Source organism: Acanthochromis polyacanthus, chromosome 4 (genome assembly GCF_021347895.1).
Source record: "Acanthochromis polyacanthus isolate Apoly-LR-REF ecotype Palm Island chromosome 4, KAUST_Apoly_ChrSc, whole genome shotgun sequence".
Taxonomy (NCBI): domain Eukaryota; kingdom Metazoa; phylum Chordata; class Actinopteri; family Pomacentridae; genus Acanthochromis; species Acanthochromis polyacanthus.
Window position 1 is genome coordinate 34,281,972 of NC_067116.1, and position 20,128 is coordinate 34,302,099.

At 41.5% G+C, this 20,128-nt stretch overlaps 3 protein-coding genes across 16 annotated transcripts in view; 2 read left to right on the forward strand and 1 right to left on the reverse strand.

Annotated features, from left to right (window-relative positions):
• Positions 1–4,930: 4,930 nt before the first annotated feature.
• Positions 4,931–7,817, forward strand: slc10a4 (solute carrier family 10 member 4). The gene is made up of 3 exons (XM_022199489.2): positions 4,931–5,793; positions 6,064–6,274; positions 6,776–7,817. Exons 1-3 carry the CDS (start codon positions 5,267–5,269, stop codon positions 7,298–7,300), a joined length of 1,263 nt encoding a protein of 420 aa, XP_022055181.1. The 5' UTR covers positions 4,931–5,266; the 3' UTR covers positions 7,301–7,817.
• A 121-nt stretch (positions 7,818–7,938) lies between these two features.
• zar1 (zygote arrest 1) lies at positions 7,939–12,824 on the forward strand. Its single transcript, XM_022199490.2, has 4 exons — positions 7,939–8,622; positions 10,182–10,274; positions 10,444–10,518; positions 11,414–12,824. The coding sequence occupies exons 1-4, from the start codon at positions 7,939–7,941 to the stop codon at positions 11,555–11,557; spliced, it is 996 nt and encodes a 331-aa protein (XP_022055182.1). The 3' UTR covers positions 11,558–12,824.
• Positions 12,825–12,908: 84 nt separating this feature from the next.
• The window catches only part of fryl (furry homolog, like), an 83,852-nt gene continuing 76,632 nt past the window's right edge, over positions 12,909–20,128 (reverse strand). For 11 of the 14 annotated variants that reach the window (XM_051946675.1, XM_051946674.1, XM_051946671.1 and 8 more), the window contains 4 exons: positions 19,613–19,630; positions 18,687–18,797; positions 17,471–17,664; positions 12,909–14,883 (listed from right to left, as the gene is read on the reverse strand). In XM_051946675.1, the coding sequence (XP_051802635.1) occupies positions 14,643–14,883; positions 17,471–17,664; positions 18,687–18,797; positions 19,613–19,630 (564 nt within the window). In that variant the 3' untranslated portion in view covers positions 12,909–14,642. The remainder of the gene's footprint in view (positions 14,884–17,470; positions 17,665–18,686; positions 18,798–19,612; positions 19,631–20,128) is intronic. The other 3 variants (XM_051946664.1, XM_051946668.1, XM_022199526.2) reach the window with 1 other exon arrangement.

Sequence of the window (20,128 nt, forward strand, 5' to 3'; positions counted from 1 at the left end):
TATAGCATGTCGCTCTAAAAACATCATAGTATAGCATGTCGCTCTAAAAACGTCATAGTATAGCATGTCGCTCTTAAAACGTCATAGTATAGCATGTCGCTCTGAAATCGTCACAGTATAGCATGTCGCTCTGAAATCGTCACAGTATAGCATGTCGCTCTGAAATCGTCATAGTATAGCATGTCGCTTTGAAATTGTCATAGTATAGCATGTCGCTCTTAAAACGTCATAATATAGCATGTCGCTCTAAAATCGTCATAGTATAGCATGTCGCTTTGAAATTGTCATAGTATAGCATGTCGCTCTAAAAACGTCATAGTATAGCATGTCGCTCTAAAATCGTCATAGTATAGCATGTCGCTCTAAAAACGTCATAGTATAGCATGTCGCTCTGAAATCGTCATAATATAGCATGTCGCTCTAAAATCGTCATAGTATAGCATGTCGCTCTAAAAACGTCATAGTATAGCATGTCGCTCTGAAATCGTCATAGTATAGCATGTCGCTTTGAAATCGTCATAGTATAGCATGTCGCTTTGAAATCGTCATAGTATAGCATGTCGCTCTTAAAACGTCATAGTATAGCATGTCGCTCTAAAAACGTCATAGTATAGCATGTCGCTCTAAAAACGTCATAGTATAGCATGTCGCTCTTAAAACGTCATAGTATAGCATGTCGCTCTGAAATCGTCACAGTATAGCATGTCGCTCTGAAATCGTCACAGTATAGCATGTCGCTCTGAAATCGTCATAGTATAGCATGTCGCTTTGAAATTGTCATAGTATAGCATGTCGCTCTTAAAACGTCATAGTATAGCATGTCGCTCTGAAATCGTCATAGTATAGCATGTCGCTCTAAAAACGTCATAGTATAGCATGTCGCTCTAAAAACATCATAGTATAGCATGTCGCTCTAAAAACGTCATAGTATAGCATGTCGCTCTGAAATCGTCATAGTATAGCATGTCGCTTTGAAATCGTCATAGTATAGCATGTCGCTCTTAAAACGTCATAGTATAGCATGTCGCTCTAAAAACGTCATAGTATAGCATGTCGCTCTAAAAACGTCATAGTATAGCATGTCGCTCTAAAAACGTCATAGTATAGCATGTCGCTCTGAAATCGTCATAATATAGCATGTCGCTCTGAAATCGTCACAGTATAGCATGTCGCTCTAAAAACGTCATAATATAGCATGTCGCTCTTAAAACGTCATAATATAGCATGTCGCTCTCAAAACGTTGTAGTATAGCATGTCACTCTAAAAACATCATAATGTAGCCTATGGTCCACAAAACGTTGTTATGTCCCGGCTGTCTGCAGTAGATGAGGAGCAACACAAAAACAGGCCAAACGCTGGTTTCCAGAGGGTTAGGCGAGTACTTATTTGAAAGAGTAAGTTTACAACAACACAACATAGAAAGAAAATGGGTGTTAGTCAAATAAAAATAACTAAACAGAACTAAAAGTGAGCTTCACGTTGACACTGATGGGCATTCCAACCAGGAACAAAGTAAAAGATCATCAACAACAAAAAACTCTTCCTGTTCACCTCTTAAAACCCCACAACACAATGCAGTAGCACCCTAAACTAAAACCACCAATGGGTTCCCTGTTTTTCTTTCTGAACAATTCAAAGGTCCCTCTCTATCTCCCCACACATCCACTAACCACTGGAACCACATCTCCAAAGTTCTGCTGAAGCTCAGCTTCCCCTCAGAGGAAGTGTCACCAGATGAAGGAGCCTTTTGAGAGGCAGCTGGCGTCGTGATTGGACTGTACTTTGGTCTGATCCAATCCAGCCTCAGCTCCAGAGACGGCAGGCGGGAGGAGTCAACAGAGGCCGGATGGACGAAGGCATGCAGCTGAGTACAATCCAGAAAACACCAGAGGAGGAGTGCAGCGACCCAGGGCCAGAACAAACAGAGTAGCATAGTATGTCTCTTAGAAAACATCATAGTTAGCCTTCATATACATCATATATTAGTGCCGTAATGTGTCCTCGATAATTGTTTGTTTAACTCGGTGGTGATTGAGAAGAAGGAGATTTTGCTGCAACAGGGATAGTCGGGTCACTAGCTTCGTTGCCGCGTGTGGCGCATGCGTGTCAATGAAGATACAAAACTATGACGCAAGCGTATCTGAAAAGTAGCGGATAGCCAGTAAACACGGAGCCGCTTATACGGTGTTTCAAAATCTTTCCACTCTGGAACCTGGTTTCAAAAATGATCATTTACAGACCCCCAAAACGCTGTCTTCGTGTGGATGATACGCAGATTCTGCAAGAAACTTACGTGTTTAGACCTCGTTTTGTCTTCGTGTGGATGGGGCCTCAGGTGTTCCTGACAACACCGAGCAGCCACCTGGACAGCCAATAGGAACACAGCTTACTGGAAGCCCAGAGAGCTGGGTTAGTGAAGTAAATTTATAGAATGCTTGAACATGTCAAACTGGTTTCATAGTAGAACCATCACTGTAAAGATGTCACAGTATGGTGTGTTGCTCAAAAAACATTATGACTTGCTATCTTGGGTCACAGAGGAGCGACACAAAAACAGGACAAAAGTGGTTCCCAGGGGGTTGAAAGAGTAAGTTTACAACAACACAACATGTGAGCAGATAAATCACAAAGTCTGTCTTTAGTTCAGCTGAAAATATTAGTTTTTGTCTTTTTTATTGACCAAACTTTTCAGGAAGTAGATGAAGAATGACTAAAGCTCTCATGTAGAAGTCTGACTTATTTTGGATCTTTGTGGAGAGTTTAATCTTCGAGTTTGTAAAGCTGCTGAGTTTTTAGAGTCACATGGATTGTTTTGACATTTGATAACCGAGTCCTGAAATAAAATTACAGTTGTGGATTTCTGTCATTTAGTCTGGACTAAACAAATAACAGCAGCAGAAATCTCAAACATCATTTTGAGGAGTCTGGATTGAGGTTGGGTTAGCACTTTCACCTTGTAGCAAGAAGATCCCGGTTCAAATCCCGGGGTGGGCCTGGGATCTTTCTGCATGGAGTTTGCATGTTCTCCCTGTGCATGCGTGGGTTTTCTCCGGGCACTCCGGCTTCCTCCCACAGTCCAAAACTATGCTGAGGTTAATTGATGATTCTAAATTGTCTGTAGGTGTGAATGTGAGTGTGATTGTGTGTCTGTATATGTAGCCCTGCGACAGACTGGTGACCTGTGTAGGGTGTCCCTTGCCTTCGCCCGAGTCAGCTGAGATAGGCTCCAGCAGCACCCCCCCACACACACACTCATATTATTGAGGTAAATTTACATAAATCCTGATAACTGGAATATTTATAACATGAATCTTTTTGTATCGTGCTGATAAACAACAATAACCTGACTTTCAGATAATATTTATTGTCTGTGATTGTGAGACTAAATTCCTACACATTCTGGCTGTAGGAATAAATAAAAATAGAATCTGTTCATTTCCACATTTATTTATTCTTAATATCTCAGACTGAATGCTGGCTGTCAGTAAAAACAAACTCATCTGCTGGACGGCATTCCCAAAAAACGGAAACATGGACAAAATTTAGCACTCATGTATCCATGGCAACGCTAAAGTTTCTGCTTCATACCGAAGTTCACAACACAAGTAAAGATTTTCATGTAAAACTTCAGGGATGAATGCTAATAAAACGTATTCTGATCAGTACTTCATGATCAATACCAGGACAGATGTTACAACTCCAGCTGTTCCATTAGACTGCAGTTATTCACAGAGAAATTAAAACATCACATTCCTCATAAAACCTAGATGGGACTTCTATTAAATAAAGTGTTGGTGAATAAACAGTGTCTTTAAATGAGGAGATGTGAGACTTCCACAGCATGGATCACCATCAACTGGATCTGCTGTGTTGATTCAGAGCTGAATGTCAGAATGAACTGAGACAGAAAAGCTGCTTTGAGCTGCAACATTATGGTCTGACAATCCAACACTATCACACTTTTCATCTGCTTGTTTTGCTCCAGCATGCTGTGAAGTTCAGTTTTTACCTGAATCAATACAGGGATTCTATTTCCAACCAAGACTGGAATAAAAATTTGAATTTTTTGAGGTTATTAATGCAACTAAATCCTGTCAGATGGAAGGATTTACTTCTAAGTTCTAATTCAAGTTTCAGTTGGAGCACATTGCATTCACAAAGAAAAACAGCGACACCTTCATAGCAACATTTAATAAACCTAAAACTTCCCTGTTGGCTCATTGGTGGAGTTTGTTACTGAGCATCTGAACCTTAAATCCAGTCAGAGGACCATCTTCAGTCAGAGAACTTCAAGACCTTCATCGGCTGGACCAGATGTGGCATCAGCTCCCTCTGAACATCTGGATGACCGGAGAAAAGACAGAAATCAAACACAGATCACAGAAATACAATTGATTCACTTTCATCATTTTATAAAAGTAGCATGAACTTTATTAAAACTTGACATCAGTAATTAAAGTAAATGATTTTATCTCGTGTTGAAGTGAAATTTAAAGTCTTTACAACTTTATATTCCTTTATATTTAGAGTTCTCACATGACATTTCCACTATGCAGAATGAAGCAGAAAAGGCACAAAATGATGCATAAAAAAATCACCAGAATGCAAGAATGTTAATAATCATCCACTAAACCAAACATGAGACCTGCGCAGCATAAAGTCTGACACCACAGCTCGTGCCTAATGCACTCTTCATGAAAAAAACAGCCCTACCATCAAAAGAAACATGCTTGCGGATTTTCACAGTTTGCTGCACGAGTATAAAGATCAGCACAGTTTTCATTCATGCATTCATTCTGTGTTTACTCAACCTTGAAAAACATCTGTCTTCATTTCCCCTACATCGAGATGATCTCCTTCATACTTCTACATAACATGAGGGATAAAAATCGCAGGACTGTAGACTGAAATTAATTTTCCAAATTGAAAACTGACGATATTGATATTTTCGGGACCTTTCCTCCAATACGGAGGGCAGCGCAGTATAAAAGGGCAGCCTGGGCGTTATTGATTGGCCCATTCAGTCGTGCTGAAGGAGACCGTGTGCAGACTCCCCTCCAGCAGCAGCGCGGAGCAAAACTGTGGCACCAGTCTGACTCAGTGAGTCGCTTTAAGACCATCAGTGCCATGGCACCATCACATGCTCCGGCCACTGGATCCCCCGTAGTTTCCTATTAGAGCTAGTGTGCCACTAGGGGAATCACTACGCACCAACACCTACAGGCAGAACCCGACTGGGGAGATCATCTGTCCTCCTGTTGCGCCATGGAGAACTCCAGCCTGCTGGGCGGCAGGGCGCAAAATGCTGTCCTTATGGACTTTCTTTTATCGGACACTTTGATGCAAGTTGTGGACTCTCCAGAGGTCGGTGTCTTGGATGGATTAGGACTCGCCAGCGGTGCCATGTTTCTTGAAGCATCCAGGAATGCCGCTGGAGCGGAGTTCATGGCCGCTCCCCCGACGGAATCCCCTCACCTGATGCCTGCCTTCTGGGATTCCCCGCTGAGCCACGGAATCAATGTATTCGTGGGACTGGTCCTGTGCTTCACTATGCTGGGGCTGGGCTGCACGGTGGAGGTGAGCCAGCTCGGGCAACACATCCGCAGACCCATCGGGGTGCTGCTGGCTCTGGTGTGTCAGTTCGTTATCATGCCCTTGGTGGCCTTTCTGTTGGCTTTAGCCTTCTCTCTGGATGATGTGGCAGCGATGGCCGTTCTCCTGTGTGGCTGCTGTCCTGGAGGGAACTTATCAAACATCATGTCTCTGCTGGTGCACGGAGAGATGAATCTAAGGTACTGTGCTCACTCATACATGACGTGAAGTGAGTTATCGTGTCAAACTGAAAATTGCATTTTCCGTTTTTTCTGTGCGTAAATGCCCGAATATTACGCACAGAAATAACAGGAAATATGTAAAAGTTACGCACGACTTTAACGTCCTGCGGGCTTTCTCAAAGTGAGTTGTTTATCAAATTTAAGCTAAAATTATCAAATAATTAAAAAAGAGAAAGATAACGCACATTTTACACTCCTGTAACAGCGCGTCTCTGCTCTCTTCTCCAGCATCATCATGACCATATCTTCCACTTTGCTGGCGCTCGTTTTGATGCCGCTCTGTCTGTGGATCTACAGCCGGGCCTGGATCAACACACCTGTGGTCAACCTCATGCCCTTCGGGGCGATCATCCTGACTCTGTGCAGCACTCTCATCCCTATTGGTTTGGGAGTTATGCTTCGGTACCGTTACACGCGTGTGGCCGACATTGTTTTAAAGGTAATGTCAAGTGAGTAATTTATCAAAGTTACTTTTCAGAATCACTGACTTCGTGTCAGCTGGACGCGCAGTACTTTTGGTTAGGGACCACCTTTGTGCAAAAGCGCACTGCGTATTTTTCAGTGCCTGTCTTCAGCAGAGGGGAGATAGTGACCGCAGGAAGAATGACATCAGAGTGTCAGGAAGAGCTCCTCCCTGCCATTTATGATAAAAGCCACCCGTAAGGGAGGGCCACATCAGTTAGAGCAGACAATAACATTAGGCAGCAGAGATGCTCTGATGCAGCCCTGTTTGGAAAGACAAGTCAGTTTCAATTAGAGCTGAAAGAGAGGCTGGAATCCTAACAACTTATGGCACCCTTTAGACTTATGATAAACATAAGGAAAGAACAAAAAAACAACAACAAAAGAAAGCATAATAATAAATAGCAAAAACATTCTTAAAAGAAAGGAGGAATATGGCATGTAAAAGTGTCTTTAAACCCCTCCTCTGTGTCTGTAGGCCTCTCTGTGGTCTCTGCTGGTTACCCTTGTGCTGCTGTTCATCCTGACTGGAGCGATGCTGGGGCCAGAGCTGCTCTCCACCATCCCACCTTCTGTCTACGTGGTGGCCATCCTGATGCCTCTGTGCGGCTACGCGGCAGGTTATGGCCTGGCTGTGCTCTTTGACCTTCCTCCCAACAGCCGCCGGGCCGTCTCCCTGGAGACAGGGTGCCAGAATGTGCAGCTCTGCACCGCCATCCTCAAGCTGGCCTTCCCCCCTCAGCTGATGGGGGGCATGTACATGTTTCCCCTACTGTACGCCCTGTTCCAAGCAGCTGAGGCTGGCATTTTCATCCTGGTCTACAGGATGTACAGGAAAAATGTCCTGCACAAACCAGACCCCATGGTGGACGGCGAGGACACGGACATAACATATCAAAGGTTTGAGGATGAGGATTTTGACGCATCTTATGGTGCGGTGACAGTGAGCAACCCAAACTCCATCACGCTGGACCCCTGTCCTCCTGATCCTACTCCTGTTTAACGTTCAAATAATAAAAAAAGAATGATGTAGGGGAGCAGAATAAGAGCTGCAGGTGGATTCATCATTTTGATTGCTGTCATTCATAAGAAAAAAAATGGAAAACAGGGAGAATATGGGACACTATGCAGGGAAACCCAGAATGTTTATCATCAGTATGACTGCTTTAAAAGAGGTGCTTCATATCATAAGCTTAATTCATTCAGCCTAAACACTCATGACTATTGTAGAGATATAAAAATACACCATGTTTGGAAATGCTGCTGGTACATATAGTCAAAGGTACATTAATCAGTAAATCACACCATCAGAACAGTTTCAGAGCTCTATGTGTGTGTGTGTGTGTGTGTGTGTGTGTGTGTGTTTGAGGCTAAAAGTCATACAACAAACATATCAGCATTGTGTAGTTTTCCAAACAAGCCTGTGCCAAACCAATATCTGTGCTCCACAGTCTGAACAAACTGTATCATATGTGTATATTATAAACTGTATCCAGAGAAATTAAAGTGACTAAACTGAACTTGCACACCTTGGTCACGTGTTTTTCCTGTCACACCTGGCTCAAATCAGGCCTGATGGAGCGCTCCTGTTGCCCATCTATTTAAATAGTTACCATCAGTAGGCTTGGTTGGTTGAACAAAATGGCTACGTATGGTGAGGAGCCAGTCGACAGCTACTTCTATTCATCTTACAACCCCTACCTGGGCAGATACCCCCGGTCCAGGGACGCGGGGTGGAAATACAAAAGTTACCTCTCCCACTATGGAGACTCTTCTGACGCCTTCAACAACCACCAACGCGCCCGGCTGAAGTCCATCTTATCCCAGATAAATCCCAAACTCACGCCGAGGCTCAGGAAGGCGAACACCAAGGATGTGGCGGTGCAGGTCAACCCGAAGAAGGACGCCTCGGTGCAGTGCTCCATCGGCCCGCGGACCCTGCTGGCTATGAAGCGGGACTTCCAGCGCAAGAGAGGGCAGGAACCCTCGTCGCCCGGGGGCGTTGGGAGCCCCAAGGTGACGGGCGTTGTGCGTTACCCCCGCACCCTGGCCGTGTATTCCCCCATAGCGTACCGGAGCGTCACCTCCTTCCTGGTGGATGAAAACAACAACAAGGAGGCCACCTGCGACACGGAGCCGCCCGGTGACCCGCCAGCGGGGGTCACCGAGGGGAAGAAGGACGAAGACAGCCAGGCTAGTGAGGACGGAAAGGCCTTAAAGCTTCCAGAGCAGAACAAAAAGACCAGGACCAAGCAGCAGGGGAAGACTGGGGAGGGACAGCCGGCTGCAGAGGAGTCAAAGGGCAGGTCCAGGGTCCGTTTCCAGGTGAGCTAGTCCTCCGGCAACCATCTTGTTTACGCCCTCCAACGGTTATTTCAGGATAACAAGACCAAACTTTATCTGAAACAGCAATAACGGTTATATTTGTTTACAGGGACATGGAACTACATGTATATAGTAACTAATCAAATCTGAGTCAAAAAACTGCTTTTGAAGTTTGATACAATTAAAGCCCAATTTTCCCTTTTCAATGTAATGCTAATACTGCGCATGCGCAAAGTTTCAACACGCAGAGAAAACAACCGGCCATCTTTGATTTTTAAGGAATTCTACAATAGATTTTCTGTGAAAGAACCTTGAAATCTCTCAGGAGTTTAACATGTAACAGCTATGCAGGATATCTATTGCAGATATCTGTAGTTCAGTTAATCCTAGCCAACAAGAACATGGACAAATATCACTTATGTTTGTGTAGACTTTCATTCAGATTATGGTGCGTTTCAGTGAAATGAAACTGCCTCTTTTAGATTGGTGATGGCATTTATGAATTGTGAAAATTTTAAAAAAGTTGAGTTGCTTTTTATGTTTGCTATTCATGAGTATAAGGTTCCTTATTACAGATGTATACAGAATTAAGATGAATTAGTTTAAGATATCTACAGTTCTGACGAGTCATAATTCTAGTTAAAGATATCTTGAATTTGTTTCAGTTTCAAGAGATCTACACTCTCCTTTTTTAGAGCTCTTAAAGTGTCAACTAGTCGGAGTGACATCGTAGACTTCTAAATGTGGACCTCTAAGTCAAAGTGTTATCTGATATCTTGACTTAGGATTTTGACTAGATTAAATGAGAGTGCAGAGATCTGTAGTTGCTAAATAATAGTTGGCGACATCTCTACTCATAACATTTGAACAGTGATAGCGAGAGAAATTGCAGCTCCCATCGTGGACGAGATCGACAAAATATTTCTTTTGATCCATTGGACATCATTTCTTTTTTTTTTATCGTGATGTCGTTTTGCTTCTTCAAAATGTTAGATGTCTGCAATTATTATTCATTGATATTTTTTCTCAAAGATGGCTAAGAAAAATACAAACAAAATGCATAAATTATATTTTCAAAATAAAACACAAAACATTAAATCTTTAAACTACCAGATTTTCATTTTTCACTGTTTCAAAGTAGGATCATTATATAGCAGTTAATAAAATTTAAAGAGTAGTTTCATTCTACTAAACTAAACCCTGCCCTCATTAAATTCACTTTGATATAAATGCGTCACATGAACAATGTGATAAACAAAACCTGTGTATCAAATTACTAATTTACTGCCAATCCGGTATCACCAGACTGATCCTGTGGTTTTTGTCTGATTTTGTTGAAAGTCATTTGTGGCACAGTTGAAATTTTCAATTATGACAATCTTCATCTAATCTACTTGGATTTTTCTCATCTGCACCAATGTGGTATGAGGACAGTTAATTTGAACTAATCTGAGAGCACATATGGAACAGTCAAATTTAAAGGGGGGAGCTTTTGGGGGGGAAAGTGGCAATAATACTGCAGGAGACTGAACAAACTCACGAATTTGCCTTTTTGTCAGTTTCTGGAACAGAAGTATGGATATTATCACTGCAGAGAATGCAATCTGCGATGGGAGAGTGCCTATGTGTGGTGTGTTCAGGGCACCAACAAGGTGAGGTTTTGTTAAAGGTCTATTATTGACTGCATTTCATACATGTCATACTTTTTAGATGAGCCTTCTGTAAAACTGTTAGTGGCTAAAATATATATTACTTGAATGTGTAGTGGTGCATTTTAAGAGACCCCTGCTGTAACCCCAGTGGTGTGTGTATGTGTTCTAGGTTTACTTCAAACAGTACTGCAGGAAATGCCAAAAGGACTTCAACCCGTACCGTGTTGAGGACATCACATGTCACGTAAGCCCTATTCTGTGAAATTTTGCACACTTCAGGACCAGCAAAAAATTTTATTTTAGGAGAATTGTATGCGTGGAAAATTTCAAACATTTACTACGGCCAGTGCATGTGACCTACAGTTGTGAAATTAGGTAGGCATATGCAACTCAAGATGCACAAAAATGTAATTGACAACCATACCCAAAATGCAACAGGAAGTTGGCCATTTTGAATTATGTATCATGTTTTGGATGATTTTCAACCAATTTTTGCACATTTTCAAGCACACTAAACTCAATCAGGGTAACTCTGACAGAGCTCTAATTTGGCCAGGATGTACAGCAGGCATGGGTGATCAAGTTATGAAAATGCTCTCCAAAAATCTGAGGGTGTGGAAATGCCAGCCCCCAGAAATTTAACATTATGCCACAAAACAGGAAGTGCTCTCTAACTAGCCTCTATATGCTCCAATCTGTCTCAAACTTTACATGTGTGATCAGAGTCCGGCTCTCATATCCATAGGTCAAAATGCAGTCAGTGATGGCGCCACCTGGTGGATGGACAGGAAGTGCTGTCTAACTAGCCTGTACATCAGGGGTGTCAAACTCAGTTCCTGGAGGGCCACTATCCTGCATGTTTTAGATGTTTCCCTCTTCCAACACACCTGATTCAAATGATCAGCTTATCATCAAGCTCAGCAGAAGCCTGATAACGAGCCTGATCATTAGAATCAGCTGTGTTGGAAGAGGGAAACATCTAAAACATGCAGGATAGTGGCCCTCCAGGAACGGATCTTGATACCCCTGCTGTACATGCTCCAATCTGCTTGGAGTTGCTCAGCATAAAGGATGCGAGGACCCAATCAACACTGCTTCCAGCTTTAATTATTATTATTTTTTCCCCCCTTTCTCCTCAGACTTGCAACAAAGCACGCTGTTGCTGTGCGCTAACACAACGGCACGTCGATCCCAAGCGACCCCACAGACAGGACTTGTGTGGCAGATGCAAAGGCAAGCGTCTCTCCTGCGACAGCACGTTCAGCTTCAAATACATCATCTGAGCAGCATCTCGGCTAAACTTTGCTCTGTAGCTCATCTACACGAGTCCTGTGTGGGACATCTTCAGCCCAGATGTCATTATCATATCAACAGATGTTTGAGGTTTTGGTACTTTATTTCACACCTGTTTTGTTGATGAAAATAATTGTAAGCACCACACACTTTAGTGTAATAAAAAGCTATCTTGCATTTTGTACGGAAGCATTCTTTCACTCAAAACGCCGATTTCTGTCGGCGTGCTAAAGTGCTTCAGTCGCAGTACTTCAAGTGAGTTGGAGTCTTGACCAGTTTCCTCGGAGGTAATGCTGAAGACAACTGATTTAAATTCTGCAACTGCATCTTTAAGTTTAATGAGATGTGGAGGAAACGGTGTAGCATTTCAGACTGTTTGTGCAGTGAGTAAACTGGAGTTCAAAGCCTCCAGTCAGTGAGGAATGTATTGCTGTTGCACTTTGCTCCAAAGCTGCCATGTCTGAAACCAAATAAGAACTCAGACATAATGCAAAGTTAACTGCAAGATAAATAAAGACCAAACTCAGGTTGTAACTAAATTGGCTCAATACAAGTTTTCAAGTCCTGTTGTCCATACTGAGCAGTTCAGACTGTTAGAAATGAGAATCCTGAATTTTACAGGTAAATTCCACTAAAGCAAGGAATCTGGGGATACTTTTCAGTTGCGTACAAAGTTTAAGCTCCACTCACTAATGCCAGTGAATGTCTAACATTGTATTTAAAGAAATTAATGCATACTAATGAAAATGTTTGACACTGATTAAATGCATATTTTGTGGGGGAGTTTAACTGTTTCATCGGTTTCTTAAAAACTATTAAATGAAGAAATTCATAAACGGACCACTGAAGAAACTAACTGGAGTGAGTAAGTTTTTTTTTTTTACATGCTAACTTAAACTTGTGTTCAAATTTATGGTAATTAACTACATTACACACTTCCTTTTAAATAACTTAAATCACTTGTTTATGCTATCAGTCATTAAGGTTTAAATGTTTTGAAGAGGAAAAGCTCATCTTTAACCTGGTGTAGTCTGTGGGTCAAACATGTCAGAGGTTGCTACAACTTACAAAAAATCAAGGCAAGCAGTATCTTTTTTTAGGGTGCTGGTCTAAACATGGGTGTCACTGGTGCATTTGGGTGGGAAACTTTAATCTTCCTGTTATTTACAGGCACCAAAAAAAATCTGCAAAACCTTCATGAAGAAAATCCCAATAATTCCTTTAAAAGTTTAATTTAAAAAAACAAAACAAATTTGGGAAGAAAATTCTTGTAAATATCTAAAGTGTGGTTTATGCAGCAGGAAAACCCATTTTTACACTCAGAATAACTCAAGACTGAGCTCATTCTGTATGATTAGGTTTATTTATCCAGAGAGAAGGCTGGTATGTGAGTGAACAAGGAAAAAAATGTATAATGCAGCTCTACATTAAAACATCTTCCAGGTAAATAATATTAAATAATTAAGAACAGCATTCAAATGTACCAGACAAGCAGGAGGAGAAAAAAAAGCTCTCTGAGGAATGAGTACAGTGACTGTTACAATGTGCCATGACAAGCTTTCCAAAAAGCATTCAGCTAACGGTTCATGTCCTGCAGTCACAGCAGCAAGTAGGGCCATTCTGAAAGTGCAGCGCAGTTTCAACGACGGCCGTTTTCCTCCTCGGAAAAAAAAACAAAAAACCAAAACTGGATCAGGATGCGGCGGAGGATGAGCGCTGCTTTGCAACGGGATCAGCCGACACGGACAAACACAAACCTTAATCTCCCCCTCGACAGGATTTACACAGTCTGTTCTGGGGTGTGGTTCTAACAAAAAGATCACAGTGGAGAGAAGGAATGCATATGGACATGGCTTGGCTGGATTGGTGGGGTCCAGCAGGAGATGGAGGCTACTTGGATCTCCCATGCCATCGCTATCACTAAACCAGACAGGTGGCTTGTCCCAAATGAGCACCAAACCCCTTTGCGAGACAACAACCAAGGCAGCCTTTGGGAAATTTAGAAGTTTGTGTGATTGGATGACAAAGGTGGAGCGGATCATCAATGACTCAAATCTGGTCTTGGCTTTCTCTCATCACATTAGCTTTATACATACATCCTATTCGGATGAACAGTGCATTACACAAAAGTACAAGGGAAAAATACTGGTTTTACACTATACATTTTCTAAAATATATACAGAGTAAAATAAGTTATGTTTCCATAATGAGTTGTAGCCAGTCTGCACCTGTGTGCAATTATATGCATTTGTGTGTGAGAGTATACCAGAGTATCCAATATATATCACACAGTCAGGAGTCTCTAAAGGCATCTACTTATTTGGTTAAAGAGTGAGTTTTGCGTGAAGCCCTGTTGAAGGGGACTCTCTTCTCAGAGCAGATCAATAAACAGATATATTTCTCTTTTTACACTCCCTGAAGGCAGACGTTTTCCACAGGGCTACAATTACATGTTAAATATCCTAACATTTACAACCTAGGATGTTAGCTCTAATAAAAAATACATTTCTCAAAAAAATATTCTTGCAGTGCTTTTCTCTTTCAAGCATGCGTTTGAAAACTTTTTTTTTAAAGTATTTTGCTTTTTAAACAAGATTTTTCTGAGTTTGCTTATGAATCTTGACGGTGTGTCCTCACACATACGACACCTCCTCTGAACTGTCCTACATGCTTCAACACCATCTCCCAGCCCGGGGCTCAGAGGAAGCCCCTGCTCAGTACGATGGGCCCATCAGGTCAGATCCAGCAAAAAGACAAATAAAAAAAAAGAAAAAAAAAAAAAGAATAAAGTTATCATCCCACTGCGTCCTTATTCTTCTCCAGGCATACCACCACATGACTTATTGCAACTGAATTTTGTAAGTTGGCTTAGTCTGGGAAAAGATATTAGCTTTAAGCATTCATACATGTAATAATATATATTAAGAGTCACAGTTATTCCCACGCATCCTTTAGCCCTTTATAGGTGGAGTCTCTCTAGTCCTCCTCCCCTCACTGTCTACCCTCTCTACAGCTGAGGTGAGGTCTGTGTAGAGCAGGGGGGTATTTAAGTCCAGTCTAGTCCAGTCTGCAGGCTCACAGTCCAGTGCTGACCATGGTGGTGTGGGGCTGGCAGGCCTGAGCCTGACTCAGAGCCTCACGGATCTGCAGGTTGAGCTCCATGAGGCGGCTGCTGGCCTGAGACAGGTCCCTGCTGGGGCCCACCACCGCCAAGCAGCCCGTCTGACCCAGCGTCTGGTGACGGAAGTAGATGTGCAGAAGGGTCTGGACTGCATTATCGGTCTCGTTGCCGAAGATGTCATTGGGCCACAAAGACCTGGAGATAAAGGAGGGCGGAGGGGTGAGTGTGTGCAGAGAAGATTTTGAATAAAAGCCAATGCAGGACATACCATAGTTTCCGGACTATAAGCCGCTACTTTTTTGTCACACTTTCAACCCTGCGGCTTATACAACGATGCGGCTAATGCATAGATTTTTACGGGCGAGCTTCATGCCATCAATACGTTTAGCCTCGTCACATCAGAATGACATTACAGAACAGGTCACAGTGTACCAATGAAACTGCTCAAATTCAATCAAATGCACTCACACTAAACTCTTCAGATCGGTCATTTGGCGCTTTATGCACACACCCTCATCATGGAAAATCAATCAGTCAATCAAGATTTATTTACAGAGCACTTTACAACACTCAAAGGTGACTAAAGTGCTTTCCAGTTAAAAACACACGAAGAAATGCATATGATGCAGCTTTTAAGTTAAAGGAAATGGATCTGCCTGTCGAAGAAGGAAACAAAGCTGCTGCACATAAGCTTGGTATCAATGAATCGATGGTGAGACGTTGGAGTCGGCAGCGTGAACTGATTCAACGCGTTTTACTGCCCTGTTACAGGCAGGGTTTGGAAAAAAGCATTTAATTTAAAGTCTAAAAAATCTGTGTGTAAATATCTCATGGTATAACGTGGACACCTGCAGCTTATAGACAGGTGCAGCTTATATATGTACAGAATGGTTTTTCCTTTTTAAATTTAGTGGATGCAGCTCATATTCAGGTGTGCTATATAGTCTGGAAATTACGGTATTTCCAGCAGTGGGATGTAGGGCTGTCAATCAATCAATCAATCAAATTTTATTTATAAAGTGCTTTCCAACAGCCAAAAGGAGCACAAGGCGCTTAACAGAGTAAAATAAAATAAATAAGTAAAAGCATTTAAGAAACACACAGTTTTAAAAGAAGCTAAGCGTCAAACGCTACACAGAACAAGTGTGTTTTCGACGACATTTAAAAACATTTAATTCACAATTAAAAAGTTTAAAAAGTTTTAGCTGACAGTGAATTCTACTAATTTTTTTCTAGTAATTTCATGCCTCTTTTGGTTTTAGATTAGTGGTATTAGCACCATAGAATGCAACCTCATTGCTGTAAATCATTGACGGCTGTAAGTTATTGCACTCTCCTTTTACATTTGGAAAACCGAAATTTAAAACTGAAACTAGCCCACGAATCATGACACTGCTGTCAATAAAAGCTCATCAAAATTAGAGACTGTAAATTAAAGTTGAATGTAGCCTCTGGATCAGAAAAATTCGTATCCATTCAGCCAGCAGGGGACTCCTCTGGTTGCAAAGAGAAGTCAGAAGTCTATGAGAAATTGATACTGAACATATGGTTTAAGTCAGCATTTAAAGACTTTTTCAATACGGCATGATGTTCATTTAGTAAAGTATGGCCCCGTATCAACTATAATAAATAATAATGGTCATAGGTTTAGTGGAATTAACCTTTTTCAAATTGTTTTCATTATGTCTGAAGCATCTTTGTTCCATTTGTGTATATCGTGTAACTAGTTTTATATTTTGCATGCTTTGCTGTTTCCAGTGAAACACTCGAACTACAGCTGCTGGCTACTCTCACTGTCGACCAATCTGACAACTATTTTCTCGATTAACTGATCCGTTGTTTGCTCGACGAAATGTCATAAAACGGTAAGAAATGTTGACTGGTGTTTCCCAAAGTGCACGATTACAGCCTTAAATGTTCAGTTGTGTTTACAACCCAAAGGCATTCAGTTCACTGTGAGAGAGAAAGAAAGAAACGAGTTTTCGGAAACGGGAATCAGAGTGTTTTGACTACAGCAGTGGCATTTGTTCTGCTTCTCTAACAGCAGGGCACCTTGTGTCTCTACAAGGCAGTGTGACATTTAAATGTTTAACCCTTTAAGCTTCAGTCAATTCCAGCCGTTTTCAGTACAAAAAAATCGCTAATATTCTATTTTTAAATTAAAAAAAATTACGAAAAATACGGGGAATATTGGACGCGCATCGGGAGGTGCATTTCCTTGAAAACGACCGATTCGGGGATTTTATACCGACTTCAGGACATGTTTTGGACAAAATAGTTTACTGGCTTGTGTCATCTGATGTAAAAGGTTGGATTATGGCCGTTTTTTGTGGAATCTTTTTTTTTGTGTGTAATAATAAACCCGGAAATGTGAGTCGCGCTGTGTGCTTTGAAGCCGTGTATAGAGAACGGATGGATGAATATTTGTTTTTGTCGGACAAATGTGTTTTTCTCACCCGCTGTGGTAATCGCATCTGAAAGTGGTTTATACCGGCGGATTCATGAGAATCTAAGCTTTCCATCGGTGTATAGTGTTTGTATAATTGTGTTTGCACCTGTCGGACATTCTTGAAATTCCTATGCAAATTAGTAGGTGTACCGCCGGCGGTACACTGAAGCTTAAAGGGTTAAACTGCTATAAAAATATATAAACTTATTACTCCTTACCCATTACAGTGTCTCAGATTTCTTGCTTTTCCCCCCAGGTTTACCAACTTGTTATATTATAAAGAAATAGTCACTGATTTGTTTCTGGGCTGTGGAACTGTTTAGCTGATCTTACCTAAAGATTTTGACCTGTGTGAGAGCAGAGCTGAAGTCTCTGGCTCTAAGAGTTTCTATCAGTGACTGGATGGCCGTCTCTGTGTTGGTCTGGGCATTGTCTGACATACACACATCCTCCTGAACATCATTTCCCATCTCTGCTTCCTTCAGGCAGTTCTCCAGGATGGTGAGCTCTTCAGACATGTTGGTGACCTTAGAAACAGAGATACAAAAACATTAATCTCATAGCTTTACATATTGCACGCAAGCATACATGTGCGAAATTTGCCTGGGAGGTCAGCAAAATAAACTTTTGGACTAAATATTAACCAGACTTGCTGACTCCATCGCTTCAAATGGGGAATTATTTAATTTTATTAAGTACCTTGATCTAATTAAAGCCCCATCGAGATGCAGCCCAGATAGAGATCGACTGCAATACAGATTTAGCAACGACTATTTATGTAACCTGTGGTTGAAAGAAGACGTGTAATCACAACCAGAAGTGCATTTTACATTTTACTTATAGGCAACTGCGAGGTTCTTTTCATGTAAACGGTTTACAATCTTTGATGAAAAACAGCAATGAAACAAAAAGAGACAACAAGGCAACCATCCGGGATAAACAGTTATTCAATAGCAGCTCTGCAATCTGTCTTGGAGATAAAGTGGATTTAAGAAGCTGTACAAACAGATTTTAAACTCTCCAAACCATACTTGAATGCGTGAGGTGTGACGTATGGTTGTGTCAGGAAAAACGTACTGAATCTCAACTTGACATTTCATCAACTATTTATAAGCCTCATTCTAAAATTCTCAGAAAATGAACAGTGTGTAATCATACCCTGTACGAATAAAACATTCTAGCTTCTCAGAGCAACCAATAATCCCTGATGAGAGCAAAATAAAATGTACTTGAGCAATAAGACAAATGCGGCATGGATCAAAATTGGCACACAAATTGCTAAAACATACATCCAGCATGGTGAAATATCTTTCCAGAGCCTAGTTTGTAGAACTGTAAAAATGTGCAAAATAAGACATCTATTTCATGTGGAGCAATGTTTTTATCCCCAAATTAGTACCAGCCGGGTGCACTTGGAAGAATGTTTTACGTGTTTTTTCAGTTTTAAGAATACATAATTAATAAATGTAACTTCATTTATTATTATTTTCTGCATAACCATGCCACTCCAAAACAAGATATTTTTAGTTCTTAAAGCCTTGCATCTCACCTCTGCCTCTCTCTTAATGGTGTCCACCCTGCTGATGAGCTTACAGTAGGCCTGGAACAGCAGCAGTAGCTGAAAGTGCAACTTATAGAGCCTCCGACATAACTCCAGCTCCTACAGAGAAGACAGAGATGGAGTCACACGTCAGCATAATGGTCTGAGCCTGCACTGAAATGACTCTGATGATCATATGATTAGACAGACGGGTAACCTGGGTTAGAGACGTGGGAGTAGATGAAAAGGTTAACATGGGCTAGTGCAAAGTGCCATCTGGTTTGGGCCATGGAGCAAAAGGTGAGTCAACTAGTGCTACAATTAGTCATGAGAGCTCAATTAGAAAACTATCCATCACCACCTCGCATGACGCTCCCTGAGGGCCACCGAGAGCAGGTATGGCCGACTAGATGAATGATCCAAAGAAGTGGGTAATTACTCAAAGTTAAGACCCTAATCCAGGAGAATACCGGAAAAAAATGATGATTTGAACAGAAATGAGAACAAAGAACATGCAAAATGAAAAGAAGCCAAACCTAACAACAATATGAACTCTCTACCTATTCTTTCCTACTAATAATGCAGCAGCTCCTCTGAAATCAAACGGGAACTCTACACTGAACAGCAGTAGATCACTTCTATCTGTAGACAGACTCACTGTGCGGCACAAAACAGGAGATGCTGATTATCCGGCCAACAGAAACATAAACAACATATATTACAATACAGGCTAACACAGGACATGATGATTGAGCGGATGAGGGAGTTGAGCTGGGTTACATGACCAATCAAGGCAGAAAGAGATACAGAGGTGGGTGGGGGTGGGGAGGTGGCAGAGAACAATCTGTGGCTGTCGGGAATGTACAGAGATGAGATGGTCAGTGTTTTGTCCGGATGTCATCATTATTAAAGGCTATAATATGAGAACCACTTACTGCTAGATTTTCCATTTGCTAAGCAAGAAGGTGAGCAGGTCAAACACACACATACACACACACAAAAACAACAAACAAAACAGAAGGAGAGAAAGACCAAGAATTAGTGAGCTTTAACATGACAGCTGAGACACAGTGACCTGGGGAGGCTGAGTGCCGAAAACACGTGAGCTGACTTCAGCAGTAACAGAAACCTTTATTCTGAAAAGCTGATTAACGGCATGTATGATGACAGAGAGGAAAGGTGTGGTACAGTAAAGGCTACACAGAGAGGAAGGAGAGTGTTGCATTTCTGATTAAAACAGCTGATCGGTTGTAACCTGAGACGACCCTTTGTTCAGTGACTATGAAAAGTTTTAACTCCTTTGGAAGTTTTCCTTTTTTATTGCTTGAATCATGGGCACGATAATTTGGCTTTTTGGACAAGAATTTACAGACAGGTTTCTACAGAATATTGTCAATTAAATACAAAGATGAAAGATAAAATTATTGATTGCATAAGTATTCACTCTATTC

What these genes read in the sequence shown, in the direction of transcription:
- zar1 (XM_022199490.2), top strand. Translation starts at nt 7,939, where the DNA reads ATGGCTACGTATGGTGAGGAGCCAGTCGACAGCTACTTCTATTCATCT. An exon ending in GGTCCAGGGTCCGTTTCCAG is followed by an intron (nt 8,623 to 10,181) that starts GTGAGCTAGTCC and finishes CCTTTTTGTCAG; the next exon opens with TTTCTGGAACAGAAGTATGG. An exon ending in GTGTTCAGGGCACCAACAAG is followed by an intron (nt 10,275 to 10,443) that starts GTGAGGTTTTGT and finishes TATGTGTTCTAG; the next exon opens with GTTTACTTCAAACAGTACTG.
- slc10a4 (XM_022199489.2), top strand. Translation starts at nt 5,267, where the DNA reads ATGGAGAACTCCAGCCTGCTGGGCGGCAGGGCGCAAAATGCTGTCCTT. An exon ending in CACGGAGAGATGAATCTAAG is followed by an intron (nt 5,794 to 6,063) that starts GTACTGTGCTCA and finishes TCTCTTCTCCAG; the next exon opens with CATCATCATGACCATATCTT. An exon ending in TGGCCGACATTGTTTTAAAG is followed by an intron (nt 6,275 to 6,775) that starts GTAATGTCAAGT and finishes CTGTGTCTGTAG; the next exon opens with GCCTCTCTGTGGTCTCTGCT.